Here is an 11,836-nt window from a genome sequence, read left to right as displayed (position 1 = left end):
CCCCCCTCAGGCGCTGCCGCCGCCGGTCCGCGCCCCGCCGCCGCAGACACCCGCTCCTCTGCGAGGGCCGCGCGGCCGCCCCGGGCCCGGTCGCCGCCGCTCCGCCGCCGCCGCGGTGGCCGCCGCTCAGCCGATCCCCCCCGCAAAATGGTCGCGTTCCGCCGCCGAGAGGATGCGAGCGGGGGGGGAGCGACGCAGCCTAACCCGCTGGCACCGCCCCCTCCCGCGCTCATTGGGTACGGCGGGCGGAGCGCCGCTTCCCATTGGCTAGTTCGAACCATCACGGCGGGGAGGGCCTGCCCCCTGCCCCGCGGGGAGAGGAGGGGGGCGCGGACGCCCCACACGCTCGAGCCGCTGCGCGCGGCAGATTCGCCACGGGGCCCCGGTGCTGCCGCCCCGCTCCGGGCAGACCCGGCCTGGTTGTGCCCGCCCCGCTCCGCCTTGTCCCCGGGGCGCCGGCGGGGCCGCAGCCGCAGCTTCGCCGCGCGGGGCCTGGCGCGGTTTTGGAGGGAAACCGCGGGGAAGCGGGCGCCGGGGCCCGGCTGCCTGAGGCCGGGCCTGCCCCGGGGGGCCGCCGTGCCTAGCGCGGGTTAGGCAGGGCGGTTAGTGCCGAGGGGCGGCCCTTTGTCATGCAGGAGGGCCGCCATTGAGGGACGCGCTCCCGGAGCGCCGCCGCGGGGCATACAGGAACGGGGGAAGCAGGGAGCTGAGAGGAACGGGGTCACCGAGCGGGGCCCGGTGAATCCATGGAAAGGTTTGGGTGGAAGGGGCCCCAAAGCTCCTCCAGCTCCAACCCCAACCCCTTCCACTGGAGCAGCTTGCTCCAAGCCCTGCGTCCAGCCCAGCCTTGAGCACTGCCAGGGATGGGGCAGCCACAGCTTCTCTGGGCACCCTGTGCCAGCGCCTCAGCACCCTCACAGGGAAGAGCTTCTGCCTAAGAGCTCAGCTCAGTCTCCCCTCTGGCAGGTTAAAGCCATTCCCCTTGGCCTGTCCCTGCAGGCCCCTATCAAGTCAAGTCGTGTGGTGGAATCTCCAATAAATCTACAGATTTCTTTATTTTATAGCACATCACTTCCCTGTTTCGCGGATCCGCTGGGCAATCCTTTTCTTCTGAGGAAACACAGACCATCGGCTTCACCAGGCGGTGACTTCATTCCCAGCACCAATTTCATCACTTTTCCCCACAGACACAAAGACCATGATGACTTCTCCCAGGTCCAGCGAAGGTTTCGTGTTCTTTAAATTCCCTGAACCCCCAAATTACTCCTTTTGTTTAGAACAGGAGCTGCACTGGCCGTGGAAAACTAGAACTTATTCCACAGTCCATGAAAATGGCAGCTTCTGCCATTGCAAGTTAGCTTTGCTTTGCCTTTAGAGAGGCTCACTCATCTGCTTCATTAAAAACTACCTAAACCCATGTTTTTAAGACACCAGATTACCTGACAGTACAACTATGGCCAGCTTTTTACCTCATTATAGGAGTAACTGGGGTTCATTTAATGCCCTGCTTGAGCTTAACTTGCCTCCATTGGAATTGCTGCCATTTTCCTGTTCACTTCAGATGCACTCTGTCCTTGGTGCAGTCAATGTTAGGGACAAAGCGACCAGGAAAGAAAGGGGAGCACTCAAAGCAACTGCCTGCAGAGCCAGCCCCAAACCACGCTGAGCCCTAAGCAAGGTGCATTACCAACAACCACATCAAGGACTCTTCTTCCTCCTCCTCGGCGCGGGCTCCATTGGATTAAAAGCCACGAGGCCCGAGTCAGGGATGAGCTCTGCAAGCTGACGTCCTGCCTGCAGGTCAGTAAGAACGGGGGACTGGAGAAAGGGATTTCAGTGGCAAGGATCTGCTTTGCTTTGCTGGCAACACGGAGCCATTCACGCGTTGTGTTTTGTACATACCCTGGTTCTAGGCTGAACTTGTGAACCCAGTTGTTTGGACTGCGGAGACAGGAAAGCACCACCACCACCACCGTAAGCAACATCAAGCTTTTATTTCAGCCCCCTGCAATGCTGCATCAGTGACTGAGATGGAGAAAACCTCTTTATAATCAACATGGTAATATGCAACGTTACAGTAATCAGAACCCTGTCTCTACAATACTTCTGTGGAACAGCAAGTGGTTTAACCAAACAAAACAAGGCGAAGTTTTACTATTATTGGCTTATTTCTGAACTGCAGTCTGCCCTCACGCTTTCCCATTCAATTACAGTAAAAATTCCCAGCTCTGTGGCCCCCCAGGGTGCTGTCATCAATGTATAAAATACACCCTTACACTTCATGTGGTTTGGAGTCCCACGACCACAAATGAAAGTTACAGGCATGAGAAACACCACGTGGAAGAGAAGGAAATAGGTGCAGTTGGCTCAGAGTCACCCAGCGAGTATGAAGTCAAAGCAGGCACAGCAGAAGGGGAGCCCGAGTGCACTTCCATTCCTGCTGCAGTGAGCACATTGATCAGAATCGAGCTGAGGCTTTTCTGCTTCATATTTGAAAGCATCAAGTTTTTCTCCATCTGCACGAGCGAGGCTCCCCTTGGGTTAAAATCCTGCTAGAAATGGCTTTGCTCCAAAGTGGTTTTTCCCTTTGAGGTGTTTGAAAAGCCAGAATTATCTCCACTAGGACAAGCTGGGCACAACCCATCTCAGTGTTCTCCCCACACGGCCTGCCCCAGCAAGGAGCGCTTCTGAACCCCTCTGTTTCACAGCACTGAGTCAAAGCGGGGTTGGGTTGGGTTGCCTTTTTAAGCACCTTATGAGCTCTGAGAACACACACGTGCACAGTCAGATCCTTTTCCTGTCTGGTTGGGTTATGCCCATCTCAAGCAACGGCTCTTTCCGTTGTGCACGCTTGTTCTCTGACACTTGGCTGCTGTGTCTGTTGAGATGTGAACAAGCAGCAACCAGTGTGGGAGGAAAACCAAGGCCAAGGCACACACTGGTACCCACCGGCCTGAGCAGAAATCATGTATCATAGAGGAAAACCTTCAAAGAGCTTTCTTTGGCTTTCTGCTTGCTTTTGAGAGGCACTTAGAAAGAAGAAATCCAGGTGAGAAGGTCCAGACCCCAAAGAGGCGCTGGCACATCCCACACCAACATGCCAAAGGTATAAAGGCACTTTCCTACAGGACACAGGGCTGAGCAGCTGGATCATGGAGACAGGAATTAGGAACCTTCAGTGCCAAGCTGACCTCAGGGACTGGGTCCTGGGCAGAGATTCCCACTGTGGGCCTCAGTTTCCCCACTCTAAGGGCAGCTCTAACACTTGGTCTTTTTGCTGAAACACTTTAGAGGTGTATAGAGAGAAAGCAATAAATAAAACATGAAGCTTAAATGGTTTCATGAGAAATCCTTTAAAAAAACAGACCCCTCTCCCCATGTTCCATCAAGAACTAGAAATATAGCATTAAAAAAAACAACTTTTTTCAACACAATATTTAGGAAGTAAAATTCAAAGAGTTCCATTTGGTCACTAACCACTTCTACACGTTTCACATGTTTCTACAACAGCACAGGCAAGGGTATGTTCAAGTGCCTATAACCCCAAATTTGGCACCATTTGCATGACAGAACCCTAGCGCTGACATGAACACGGTGGAACACAGCAGCAGTTCTCAGTTTCTCAGCCCTTACTCTTTCCTAATCAATCCTTTTCAACTCCAGAGTGTGAAACCCCACATTTCAGTGTGCTCAGTGAAGGTAACCAACCTTCTTACCACCTTCTTACCACCTTCTCCCTCCACAGATGATAGAAAGCAAAGAGAGACAGGAGGAAGACTTTGCCAGAGAAACACAGCTCTCCCTTAGCAGGGATCAGGACAAGCCAATTTAACATGGTAACTATCTAGTGAGCTTTTACCCACTTATTCTTGTTGTTGGCAAGAACCACTCTCACCAGTGAGTACCTGGGGATGTGCTCTCCATTTCTTTCCTGTCCTGCAAAGTCTTCTCCTTTGCTCCCCCCTTGCACCACTAAACCCAGCGGGAGGGCTTTCAGGGAGCTCCCTGTCCCACATCAGCCCTGCCACCAAAGTCACTCCTGGCTACAGAACAGCTGTGGGGAAGCAATTCCTCAGCAGTTGCAAAGCTATTTGAGATGGCAGGCTACAGGGAAAGGGTTGTTGTTGTCTCATACAAAGGAGTATCATTCCACTATCCATGCCCTAATAAAGTGGCAGCAGAGTGATTGTGCTAGACAGAGGCTGAGTGAGAAAGGACAGACAGAGGCAACTGGGTGATTCCTGATGAAAGCCTGAGGTCTCTGCTGTAAAGCACCAGAGTTGGGATGTACTACCCAGTTTCTCAAATCACACCAGTGATTCCACGGGTCTGGCTGCACAGCACACCAGCTCATCCACATCTGGCTTCCCATCCTAAGGGCACTTACTGGCAATGAAGAGCTGTGTTGGTCCCTCCAGGACATGTAAGCAGAGGTCTGCACTTCCAAAGCACAAAGTAAAGAGTTTGCTGCACTCCCACACTGGGAATCCAGAGGCATAGAGCGTGTGCATGGAATGAAGGTCACAACACTTGGGACTGGTGCCCTTGGGTATGGTGGGTGCAGGCAGTGGGGAATAAAAGGTGCAACGGCATTAAAAATATACCTTTGCCCTCCTTCGCCCTGCTCGAGGCCAGCACGTGGCAGGGGAAGAAGTGCTCCAAATCAGTTAAAATCAATCCAAGGCACATGCTTGAACACGGACCGTGCTCCTTTACGAGCAGCAGAGCTCCCAGCTGCTACTACACAAGAGCAAGGGGAATCGTCTCCCTCCTCCCTTCTTCCCTTGCTCCAAGTCATTGCAGCGATGCTCTGCTGAGGAGGAGTTTGCACTGAACACAAGGCAGCTCGTGAGCATGGAACAGAAATACCCCCAAAACCACTGACATCCAGGTTAGGAAAATACGATGGTGACAACAAGAGGAGGAGGTTGCTGCTAGAACCAAGCAGATGGCCCCGTCAGTGCTCTAACAGCAAGCCCAGCCTGGCGGGGTTGGCTCTTTTATGTTAATATAATCCCCGCTGCCAGCAGCGGAGGAGCTTCCATCACCAGCGGATGAGGACATCATCTTTTCAATGAGGACTCTAGAAGGCAAACACACGTGAGTTTGGTTTGGGTTGGTTTAACAGGAGGCACGGGGCCAGCACTACAGCAAAAATCAACAGCAATCCATTCCGACAGGACACAGAACTCCAGACCTTCACTAAACAAGCAGGTTAAGGAACCCGAGAGCACTGACAACAGCGCTACTGCCATTACCTGCCAGCATCAAAGACCATGTGATGAGCAGGTAACACAGCAACCACCTCACCTTGGGTCCAGGTTAGGACTGGGACACAGCAAGAGGCTCCCTATGTACTAACTGCCCACCCTCAAGGTGCAAAACCTCAGTCTAACACCTTTCAGACAAGGCCAGATCCTCCCCTGAAGGACTGGTACATCACCAAAGAGTTTCTAACACCTTTGCACAACAACTCCCATCCTCCTGGTAGAGGCCAGCATATGAAGAAACATCCCTGGTATTGTTCAAATGATTTTCTGTCACCAAAAGCACATCAGAGCTTAACCAAGGAGAAAGCAAGCCTCTGACCCTTCAGAATTCAGGTTCCCTTGGGAGATTTACTTGTGTTTTATTGCTGCTGTTTGTTACCTGCTGACAGCATCTCCCTCACCTCAAAGGCAGCCGTGTCTGAGAGAGGGAATCAGCTCTTTGGTGGATCGCCAGCCACTGTGCCTACCTCATGGACTCATTGATGTTCTTGTTCTCCTTCACAGACGTCTCCACCCAGCCAGAAAAACCATTTTCCTTGCTGAACCGATCCACTTCTTCTCTTGTCACTGCCCATGGGGAGAGGTCGCACTGGAAAACAAGAACCATTTGAAGGTCAGCTTTTTGGCTCTTCAGCTGGGAGGGGAGCTGTGCCCCTCAGCAAACACTGCCCGTGTGCAGGCAGGCAGCAGGCTCAGCCCATCACAGCTCCCAGATCACAACCGATAGAGAGCTCTTAGGGCAAGGTTCTTGATGGGATGTTGCAAGCACCCATCTATTTATCTCCTCAGAGATGCTGACACGCCTCAGTCAAGCACGCACGGAATGGAGGTATGGGGAATCGCCGTCACTCATCCAAAATCTGCCTGGCCTCTGGCTAGCAAGGAAACGCGTTAGCTGTAAAGGTAACCTGTGTGACGTGTGTGCTGGGAAGGGGCAGGGCGAAAACCTGCTCCAGTGGAAGGTGTCCCTGCCCATGGCAGGGGGGTGGAACTGAAGGAGCTTTGAGGTCCCTTCCAACCCAGGCCAGTCTGGGACTCAATACAGATGATAACAGCTTGTATTAGGTGAGTGCAGTGTGTCAGCCACACAGGTTTCCTTAATGCAGCTAACTGGTAACCTCAGAACAGCCATCAGGGAACGGTGTCTTTGTGAAGGAGAGAAGAGAAGCCACTCTCCTGCCCACCCATCACGTTTGTGAGTCAGCTCCAGCTTTAGGCTCTCTCAAAGCAAGCAAATCTCAGGCTGCATCTGGGAAGCTGCTGAGCCAGCACAGGCATGGGAAGAGCATAAAGGTAGGCTTGAAATGAAAGGAAAACAGACGATGGAAAGACAGCAGCTAATCCTCACGGGGAAACCTGATCCCCACGAAGCCAGGCATCCCTCGGGCTGCTCTGAGCAGCACCCACAGCACCACACACAACCCGCCCAGGCCACTGCAAGTGGAAGAGCACAACACAAAAGCTTCCTAATCCAGGAGCTGCAGAGCTCGAGCTCCAGCAGCACAAGCACTGCCTCCTGGGAGAGGGCAGCTGATAACATCTTGGTGCCTCTCACACCAAGTCCTACCAGTGCCCGAGGAGAACCCTCAGAGAGGCAGAACATGCAGGAAGGGATTAAAGAGACCGCAAGCTATGGGGCAGCTCTGGGCAGAGCTCATTGCTAAAGGGGTCTCCTTCCCTTCTGCACCCCTGTTGCACAGCCGAGCCCACAGAGCTCACGCAGAGCTGCTCACTTTGTTAGCCAGCAGCAGGCAGGGCACGGGGCTCCCATCGGGCAGCAGGAGCTTGCTGTCCAAGTCCTGCTTCCACTTCTGGCTGCTGCTGAACGTGCTGATGTTGGTGACGTCGAACATGATCACGCAGGCGGAGGCCTCCCTGTAGTAAAGCCGGGTCATGGACGTGAAGCGTTCCTGCCCTTGGGATGGAAAGGGAACAGAAGTGACCCCCCCGAGGCATCACTTCCAGGTTTGTTCATGCAAGGAACACGTTTATCCCAGAACGTCGCGTTCTCAGCTGGCACTAAACCTACACTTAAATACCGGGGAGATATTATGGGGGCACTGAGAGCGCTCGTGTCACACCTCATGGGTCAGGAGCATGCTGAGAAACAGCATTTCTGACAGCAGCATCCCACACTGGGTTGGGCTGGACCTTAAAGCTCCTCCAGCTCCAACCCCTGCCACGGGCAGGGACCCTTCCACTGGAGCAGCTTGCTCCAAGCCCCTGTGTCCAACCTGGCCTTGAGCACTGCCAGGGATGGGGCAGCCACAGCTTCTCTGGGCACCCTGTGCCAGCGCCTCAGCACCCTCACAGGGAAGAGCTTCTGCCTAAGAGCTCAGCTCAGTCTCCCCTCGGGCAGGTTCAAGCCATTCCCCTTGGCCTGTCCCTACATCCCTTGTCCCAAGCCCCTCTCCAGGTTTCCTGCAGCCCCTTCAGGCACTGGAGCTGCTCTCAGGTCTCCCCTTCAGGAGCCTTCTCTTCTCCAGGCTGCCCCAGCCCAGCTCTCTCAGCCTGGCTCCAGGGCAGAGCTGCCCCAGCCCTCGCAGCAGAGCCGAACAATCCCCTCCCTTGACCTCTTCTCCCTCAGCCTCGTGCTCTCCCTGGGGCTCCCATCCAGTCCTGTCTCTGCTCTGCACTTTGAGTCCCCTCGAGCCACCCGAGTGCCTCGGCACAGCTCAGGGGAGAGGAGCAGTGTGCAGGGACCATCGCTGTGGCCATCCCCTGCTGCTCAGGGCACCCCAAGAGCTCTGTGCCCCCCAGCTGCCCTTGTTTCCAAATGCCTTTTTGGGGCTGAAGCTGAACCCAGCTCCTTGCTGCAAACTTCTCCTTCCTCCTTGCTTTTTTAGGGACTCCAGAAGCATGCGGCCGGGCAGAGGAAACCGCAGCCCTGTGTTCCTCCCCCTCCACATCCAGAGCTGCTGCTTCAGAGTGGGTGCTCCTCGCTCTGCTTCACCGCATCCAGTGCTGCCTCCTGGAGCACCCCCTGCTCCCGACCCAGCCCCACGCCTCCCCTTGCCCTGGGTGCTCCCAAGGGATCCGCTGGCTCTGCTTGCACAGATCCGGATCCCAGCAGCTGGAGCAGTGCCTGGAGCTGCTCCACACAGGAATCAAGGCCAGGTTGGACACAGGGCTTGGAGCAAGCTGCTCCGGTGGAAGGGGTCCCTGCCCGTGGCAGGGGTTGGAGCTGGAAGAGCTTTGAGGTCCCTTCCAACCCAACCCATTCCATGATTCCCTGCCAGAAACAGGGATTTTAACACACCCTCGTGGCTGAGGTGTTAAAAACCCAGCTTCAAATGAGCCCGTTTCCCATGCACTTTGTTCTGGCTTTGACACAGGGAAGGAAAGGTGATGGATTGATCACCTGCGCTGCGGATGGGCTTTGACTGAGCACTGAAATTACCCCTGCAAACCAGAGCCCCTCGGAGCAGGGCAGCCCTGCCCCTGCAGGAGAATCCTGTTGGAGGGAGGGAAAGGAAAAGGGAACAGAAGAAGCCACTGAGAGCTTCGGGTACCTGCGATGTCCCAGAGCTGCAGCCGCACGGTCTCGGACTCCGACCACTGCACCACCTTCAGCGCGAAGTCCACTGCAGCAGCCGGGAAGAAAGGAAACCGCGTCAGGGGCTGCTCCTCTGCAGCCTCCCCCGTCCCCAGCACCGCAGGGACCTGGAGCTGTTGGAGCGAGTCAAGAGGAGGGCACGGGGATGCTGCGAGGACTGGAGCAGCTCTGCTCTGGAGCCAGGCTGAGAGAGCTGGGCTGGGGCAGCCTGGAGAAGAGAAGGCTCCTGAAGGGGAGACCTGAGAGCAGCTCCAGTGCCTGAAGGGGCTGCAGGAAACGTGGAGAGGGGCTTGGGACAAGGGATGTAGGGACAGGCCAAGGGGAATGGCTTTAACCTGCCCGAGGGGAGACTGAGCTGAGCTCTGGGGCAGGAGCTCTTCCCCGTGAACCGGACGAGCTTCGAGGTCAGGGTGAGGCGGGAGCCGCGCTGCGCTGGGTGCTGGGGGCACAGCCCGGGCCCCGAGCAAGGAACAACCGGTACCGGTACCGGCACCGCCCCCCCGGCCGCTCCTCCCGGTCCCGGCCCGGGCCCCACCTCCCACCGTGCTCTTGTAGTGCCGGCTGAAGCTGTCGCTCGCGAGCCGCCGCACGAGCGAGGTCTTGCCCACGGCCGCGTCCCCGACCACGAGCACCTTGAAGAGCCGGTCCCGAGGGCCCATCCCGCACCCGCACCGGCACCGGGGCCGCCGCGTCACGTGAAACGGTCACGTGACGGACAAGTGGACGCCAGCCTTAAAGCGGCGCTGCCGGGACCGGGCGCAGGAGCCGCGCCCCGCGCACCCCAACCCCAACCCAGCCCCACGGACTCCTGCACCCCCAACCCCAACCCCATGGACTCCTGCACCCCCAACCCCAGCCCCATGGACTCCTGCACCCCAACCCCAGCCCCATGGACTCCTGCACCCCCAACCCCAACCCCATGGACTCCTGCACCCCCAACCCCAACCCCATGGACTCCTGCACCCCCAACCCCAACCCCATGGACTCCTGCACCCCCAACCCCAGCCCCATGGACTCCTGCACCCCCAACCCCAACCCCATGGACTCCTGCACCCCCAACCCCAACCCCATGGACTCCTGCACCCCCAACCCCAACCCCATGGACTCCTGCACCCCCAACCCCAACCCCATGGACTCCTGCACCCCCAACCCCAGCCCCATGGACTCCTGCACCCCCAACCCCAGCCCCATGGGTTCACAGACTGAGCCCTGTTGGAAAAGGCCTTCAAGAGCATCAAGCTCCGTGCCTCCTGCATCCCCAAGCCTGTTCCTGTGTCCCCCTGGCTCCAGGCAGCTCTGAGCCCCACTGTTCCATGTGTGGGGCTGACCCACAGCAGCGAGGAACGGGAGCTGCCGAGGGCCCTGCATGGGGCAGGATTTATGCTGGGGGGGGGAAACAGCCCCAAACCTGCACTAGGGAGGACGGGGACCCTTCAACAGCCACCAACGAGGGGCTCAGGGTGCCCCTAAAGGGCTGCAGCAGCGGTTGATCCCTCACACCCATGGGCAGCACAGGACCCACGCAGGGAACCCCTGCGGCTCCCAGGGTCCCAGCAGGGGTAACCCCATAAGTTACCCACATCCCAGCGCTCCTCCTGCATACCAGGGCATTGGCTCATTCCAGTGCACGTCCAAAGAGCTCCGGTGTAAGCAAAGGATGCAAAACACGGAATGGGTTGGGTTAGGAAGGACCTTCAGTGATCCAGTTCCAGCCCCTGCCATGGACAGGGGCCCCTCACACCCCATAGAGACCTTTAACCAAGCGAAGGAGGCACCAGGGTCCGCATAAATAACCGTCCTCTTTATTTAACCAGAATCATTCACCAGGGAAGGCGACAGCTCGCACGGGAACTATAAATAACCAAAGTCTTTGTGCCTTGAGCGGGAAGAGGAACCCGGCGTGGGCAGCGCAGGGCTGGCGAGCAGGCAGCAGGAGTGCAGCGGGGGAAAGGGCTCTCCCCATCCACGGGCAGCTTCCAATCGCGTCCCCCCCAGCGATGCTCTGAGCCCCCTCCGGCCGCAGGAGACCACGAGCGGTGGGTTCTTGGCCTGGGGAGCTCGCAGCACTGCGACACCCAAGGGACCCGCAGAGGTGGTCGCGGAGGGAACCCTCTGCTCCTCAGCACTGGGCAGAGAATGGGGGGGAGCAGCGGCTGCTGCAGGGGAACGGGGGGGTTGGTTTCTGGTCCGAGCAGAGCTGGGGCCAAAGGAGAGCTGAGAGCAGTCGGCACCGGAGCATGGTGTGATCACGGGGAGGGGAGAGGAGAGCAAACGCTACGGGGCACGGGGAAGGGGAAAGCATCCCCAGAGCATCAGAGGCTACGAGGATCCCATCTCTGCCCCCAGAGCACAGCAGCAGCAGCAGCAGCACCCGCTTACACCCAGCGGCAACAGGAAAGGATCCTTTACAGCCTGAGAGGGGAGCAGGCACGAGCCCGGTTCTGTTTGAGCTCACCCAGTGCAACCCTTACCCCAGCACTGCCCAGGCCACCTCTGCCCCATGGCACTGAGGCCTCGTCTCCACAGTGTGTGAGCACTGCAGGGCCGGTGCCTGCAGCCCTGCCCTGGGCAGCCTGTTCCAATGCCTGAGCACCCTCTGGGGCAGGAAGGGTCCGGGGCAACAAGGAGGGCTCCAGCCCGGCCTGGCCCCATTCCAGGTCAGCATCAGCGTTCCCAGCACCGCACAGCCCCACTCTCCAAGCAGAGATGCCCAGCGCTGGGGGGACACAAAGCCAGGAAGAGACAAGCACTGGTTCATGAGAGACAGAAGTCAACCTAAGGGGAGATGAGGCCGAGCACGGGTGGGTTCTGCTGCGAGGAACACACTTAAAGCAAGGGGTGAAGCAGAGACCACATCCACAGCTTGCAAGTTCCACCCTGGAGCTGCACAGGAGGGTGGGCAGTGTCCAGGCCAGGAGCAGAGCTGCAGCACAGCCACCTATGCCCAGAGCTTGGCTGCCATTCCAGGACTGGGATGCAAGGTGCTGCAGCCATCCCCTAGCACTTGGGA

The 11,836-nt window shown here is 57.4% G+C and overlaps 1 protein-coding gene across 1 annotated transcript; it reads right to left on the bottom strand.

The window, feature by feature from the left end:
- Positions 1-4,287: 4,287 nt before the first annotated feature.
- Positions 4,288-9,490, bottom strand: RAB29 (RAB29, member RAS oncogene family). The gene is made up of 5 exons (XM_061454954.1): positions 9,362-9,490; positions 8,783-8,854; positions 7,004-7,185; positions 5,738-5,859; positions 4,288-5,083 (listed from the first exon to the last, which is right to left on the bottom strand). The coding sequence occupies exons 1-5, from the start codon at positions 9,483-9,485 to the stop codon at positions 4,966-4,968; spliced, it is 618 nt and encodes a 205-aa protein (XP_061310938.1). The 5' UTR covers positions 9,486-9,490; the 3' UTR covers positions 4,288-4,965.
- Positions 9,491-11,836: the final 2,346 nt, after the last annotated feature.

The sequence above is a fragment of the Pezoporus flaviventris genome, unplaced genomic scaffold (assembly GCF_033815535.1).
Source record: "Pezoporus flaviventris isolate CSIRO_AGI_PZ_B2104156 unplaced genomic scaffold, CSIRO_AGI_Pfla_v1 ptg000017l, whole genome shotgun sequence".
Lineage (NCBI taxonomy): Eukaryota > Metazoa > Chordata > Aves > Psittaciformes > Psittacidae > Pezoporus > Pezoporus flaviventris.
This window is presented reverse-complemented; position numbering and strand designations above follow the sequence as displayed.

Excerpts from the sequence above, each read along its gene's own strand:
- RAB29 (XM_061454954.1), bottom strand. The coding sequence starts at position 9,485 with ATGGGCCCTCGGGACCGGCTCTTCAAGGTGCTCGTGGTCGGGGACGCG. Across the intron at positions 8,855-9,361 it reads CTACAAGAGCACGGTGGGAG|TGGACTTCGCGCTGAAGGTG; the intron begins GTGGGGCCCGGG and ends CGGCTGCTGCAG. Across the intron at positions 5,860-7,003 it reads GCCTGCTGCTGGCTAACAAA|TGCGACCTCTCCCCATGGGC; the intron begins GTGAGCAGCTCT and ends CTTGTTTTCCAG.